General features: G+C 38.3%; 1 protein-coding gene across 1 annotated transcript; it reads left to right on the forward strand.

Moving 5' to 3' along the window:
• The first annotated feature begins 636 nt into the window (after nt 1-636).
• On the forward strand, nt 637-2,628 carry LOC106904462 (uncharacterized). The gene is made up of 2 exons (XM_088012643.1): nt 637-1,469; nt 2,556-2,628. Exons 1-2 carry the CDS (start codon nt 637-639, stop codon nt 2,626-2,628), a joined length of 906 nt encoding a protein of 301 aa, XP_087868769.1.
• The last annotated feature ends 2,530 nt before the right edge of the window (nt 2,629-5,158 follow it).

The following is a 5,158-nucleotide window of genomic DNA, read 5'->3' on the forward strand; positions in this document are numbered from 1 at the left end:
AGAACTTATTCTTCAGGGAGATAGAAAAAGAGGAAGAACAGAAAAAAGTCAAGATAAAGGTATGTTTGCATGTCTCTTGGTGGAAGAGACAAGAAAATTAGCTAAGAGAAAATTAGCTTGATAGCAACCAAGAAAGCTGCCGTTCAAAAGCTAAACATTTATGCCAGCGTCCTTGTATTTGCGTGAAACTGGATTTCAGTTGATTCTCGAGGTTGGCCCTGTACATTTCTGAGTTGTTGTTTTTTTTGGCTTCATAATGTTTGATAACAAAAACTAAAACTTCTCAATGTTTGACATTGTCTAGCAAAATGTTTTTACTTCAGGCTACAATAGAATGTTGAGTTCCAATGGCATCAATGACATCAGCATTGATGTCATCACTCTATGATATCACAAGGGAATCTCTCTCTTGAATGTAGCTCACAGACAGCATTTTCTCTGACCTGTTCCACAGTTCTATCACGGCAGATCCCTCTTCAGAGCACGTACGAAGTTTATCGGAAAGATTGAGATATCAATTCAAGATATTACACGCCTTTCGAAGAAGCGAGAATTTACCACCGTTTAAATATGAAGCAACAACAGATTGTTTGTCAACATGAAGCTTTTCCAGCTGAGCTTTCATGGGTCGACATAATGGATCTCAACATCCAAGTCGACTATGACGCGATCATTTTCCCTTTAGAAGATGACAGCGATTCTGTTGAATCTGTTGATTCATCTTGCATTAAGTCGGAAGATGAATCAACAGACATCCAGGGGGAATCAAGTCCTTCAGGCGACTTGGAGAATCCAAGGTCATTGGAGGTCAAGCAGGAAACAACTCCATCTGCTGACTTCAGGATCACCCCCTTAGAGGAAGAGACTAGCCAACACGTTAGAGATCTGACAAAGCAGGTAGACAATCTTAAAACAGAACTGCAGAGTAAGACCTTTGAACTCCATGAGGAAAGAGATCGAAGGATTGCATACCAGGCTGAAATAACATCACAGCAGGAGGAGATTCAAAAGCTGCAAAAAATGTTGGAAAAAGAACGTCTCTTGCAAGCTAAACGTGAACAGGCTGCTTGCTCTTCCAAAGTTACAACCGACAAGAGCATTCTTCGACAGCTGGAGTACTTCAAGTGGGAGGCTGAAAAATACGCCTCCCGCAATAAAGGTCTCATAGAAGTAATGGTCGAAGAATATAGAGTGAGACTTAAATATGAGGAGCAGCTCAAAAGACACTCTGAGCAAGCTTCCAAGTTCAAAGAGCAGGAGGAAATGGTGAAAGCTCTGCAGGGTCAGGTTGCGGACCTGAAGGTGAAGTTGAAGCTTGCTTTAGAAAACAAGCATCCTAGAGTTTCCACCCAACCAGAGGTCCCCCTGCAAAGAGAAGGCTCCCTACCAACAGAGGAGACCAAGGAAAGACAGACCTCCAATCAAACAGGGAGGTCTGAAGAAAGACAGGCCATCAATCAACCAGGGAGGTCCGAGGAAAGATGGACCTCCAATCAACCAGAGAGGTCTGACGAAAGACAGATATTCAATCAACCAGGGAGATCCGAGAAAAGACGGACGTCCAATCAACCAGGGAGGTCCGATGAAAGATGGACCTCCAATCAACCAGGGAGGTCCGAGGAAAGATGGACCTCCAATCAACCAGGGAGGTCTGAGGAAAGTTGGACCTCCAATCAACCAGGGAGGTCCGAGGAAAGACAGACACCCATGCGACCAACCTCCACTGGTTGCATGGGGGGCCTTCATGCTGGCATTGGCATGAAGTCCAAGCTATGCCCGGCTCAGCCTTTACACCGACCCAGACCCAAGTGGGACTAACTACCTGAGTGTTAGCAAACCTAGGTTTTGCCAACACTGGGCATTATGGAAATTCAACATTTTACACAAATTTAGGAAATCAAAACAGACACAATCAAAACAGTGTGTGTGCAAGGATAAGTGTGTTAGACTTAACACACTTAAGTATGTTAAGTCTAACACACTTAAGTGGATGGATGAATATTAAAAGTGTCTGACAAATAAATTATGAAACAGAGAATCTGTGAAAATTCCTCTGTCTTTGCTTCTGTCCAGAAACAACCAATCAGAACCAAAAGTTTGCCCTTTGGTACTGATTGGTTACTAATGCGTTGAATGTGTCTCAGCACATTCAACGCATTAGTCTACTGGTATGCTGCAGCTATGCAATTGCCAGAAAAACAACCTAACATATAATTGTTATTTACAGAATGATTTAGAAAACAAAATTCTATACAGGTTTGTCAAAACTATTTCGACCCATATTAGAACTTTGCATTCATTTCCCTTCATGTTAGTAGCTGTGACCCTAACCCATACATTTACCCTAACATTTTCCCTAACCCCACCCAATACTAGTCTATTGCTAACCCTAACATTAACTACAATTTAATTGGCATCTTACCTCTAAACGTTATCCCTGACCCAAAGCAATGAATCCATCATATTAGGACTGGGCTTTGGTCCTAATATGATGGACCTAATATGACATTGTACATATAATGGTTCGTTCACACCAAACGCATTTTGACCGTCAGGCGCATCTGGTTTACTTTCAAAGTCTATGTGGAGGCGCGTCGAGGGCCTTTGCGGGATGTTTCAAGCATCTAGCGTGGTGTTGGATGCTTCACATAGATTTTGAATGTAAACCAGACTCGCTTGACGCTCAAAACGTGTTTGGTGTGAATGCACCATTAGAATGTTCAGTTCCTATGGTAACAATGACATCAGCAGTGAAGTGATGACATCACTTTTTCATACATCAAAGGAGTCTGTCTCAAATGTAGCACACAATTTTTTTCTGACCTGTTCCTGTTTCAGACTTATAAGTTATGAAACTTGTCCAGGAGCTGTTAAAATTATTTGAAGGCACAGAATCAGCCCAGTACAGGTTCACATTCTCAGGTGAGAGACTCACCTGGTATAAAGTTAATTTTCCGTATTTTTCGTTCGTTAACTACTTTTTCCATCTTCAACTAATTCTTCTAATTCATATATCAAAACGTTCTGCTTCTTCTGGAGATTTCTGCTATGACTTTTGGTAAACTTCACTATTGCATTTTTGAAATAATTGCCCTTTTGTGCAAATTTTTGCCCCATTGAAATGCATGGTGGAATTCTATAACTGTCGTCAGTTGCTAGAGTGTATACACTAGTTACTGCCGTTTTTGAACTTTTTATGCTTTTTGACAGACAAAATGATGCTATTCATACATATTTCACTGTAGAAAAATAATTTATGCATTAAAACGTAGCCATGTGTGTCTACTTTATGGAACTATTACTACCACAGGTCTTACTGTTTTCTGTCAAACTCTACTGGAGTACAGTCATGTCACACCTTCTCCTATTCTTTCAATGTATTTTTCTCTTGTGCTCCGTTTCTATCTGTGTGTTTGCATTCTGTTTGTCTACCTTTTTGTATGTGCCTTCTGCTTCTACTGGTTTTACTGTCTGCAAAGGTCTTCTGCAAACTTTAATCAATTTTAGCAATTCAAATATCAAAATGTTCTGCTTTTTTTGCTCCTTTATGCTATTTGTTTTGCTATGTTTCATTTCTTCAAATGTTTCTGGTTTTGAACTAATTTCTGCTTCTGCTAATTTATGCTTTTTGCTATATTTTACTTTTTTCAACTCTTTTAACACTTGTAACAGTAAGACTTTACAGCTCTGTTGTTACAGGTCTTACTGTTTTCTGTCAAACTCTTCTGGAGTTACAGACATGTCACACCTTCTCCTATTCATTCAATGTATTTCGCTGCTGAGCTCTTTCTGTCTGTGTGTCAGCATTCTGTTTATCTACCTTTCTGTGTATGCCTTCTGCTTTACTGGTTTTACCGTCTACAAAGGTCGTTTGCAAACTTTAATCAATTTTACCAATTCATACATCAAAATATTCTGATTTTTGTACTATTTTTTGCTTTTTGCTATAATTTCTTTTCAACTCTTTCAGGTTTGTACTAATTTTTGCTCTTCTAATTTATGCTTTTTGCAAAGTTTTCCTTATCAGCATTTTCAAATATTTCAGAGTTTTTACTTATTTTAGCTTTTGCTAATCTATGCTATATCTTTTTCTGTATGTTACTATTGTACTTTGTCAAATATTTAAGGTTTTATACAAATATTGTTTGTCTATCTTCCTGTATATAACAGACAGACAGAGATGGATGGATGGATGGATGGATGGATGGATGGATGGATGGATGGATGGATGGATGGATGCTTCTTGTTCTTTGTTCTCATGTTTCTTGCATTTCTCCATCAATCATTCTGCAAATATGCTACTTCTGCTCCTTTATGCTATTTGTTTTGCCATGTTTCACTTTTTCAAATTTTCTGTTTTTTTTTACTAATTTCTACTTCTGCTAATTTATGCTTTTTGCTATGTTTCACTGTTCAACTTTTTCAAATATTTCTGCTTTTGTACTAATTTCCACTTCCTGTGCTAATTATCATATTTATTAAGCTCTGTTTCACTTTTTGACTTTTTCAAATAATTCAGGTGGCACACAAACTTCTGCTTCTTCTGCTGAATGGTGCTATACCTTTGCTAAATTTAGTTACTTAGCAAAAGATTTCTACAATGTATGACTAGCTTTTTTCTACTTCTTATTCTTTGTTCTCATGTAAATATGCATTCTCATGGCTATTTCGCTGGGAACAGTAATTTCTCTAGTTTAGTTTCAGGTTGGGTCAAGCATTTAGGATCGAATGAAGCATTAAATGACTGTCGACTTGTTTATGGTGAGTAGTGCGTTGTGCTACTTTAAGTAATTAGTCTAAGATAACAATGCTATTGCTAACAACGAACTAACCCGTGTTATTTCTATGAGCTTGGATCTCCCGGTAAATAATTTTTTATTCATGCTGGAGTTATACATTAATGTTGAGTTGTAAGACACTGGATTCATGTCCAATGTAGGTCAACCATTCACTCCTATCTACAGAAACTCGTTCATGTCTGGCCACGAATATAATTTGTGGTCAGACACAAACCATGTGGGGGAATAGTCACAGCTCACTACGATTGTATGGCTGGATAAGTTATATTTTATTTTATTTTATTTATTTATTTATTTTTTAGCATGAAAGTCCCATTAAATAAACATTATATTTTCTGACTCAGCACGGAGCTAGCTGA

Source organism: Poecilia mexicana, unplaced genomic scaffold (assembly GCF_051168715.1).
Source record: "Poecilia mexicana isolate PSO_F unplaced genomic scaffold, ASM5116871v1 scaffold_14, whole genome shotgun sequence".
Lineage (NCBI taxonomy): Eukaryota > Metazoa > Chordata > Actinopteri > Cyprinodontiformes > Poeciliidae > Poecilia > Poecilia mexicana.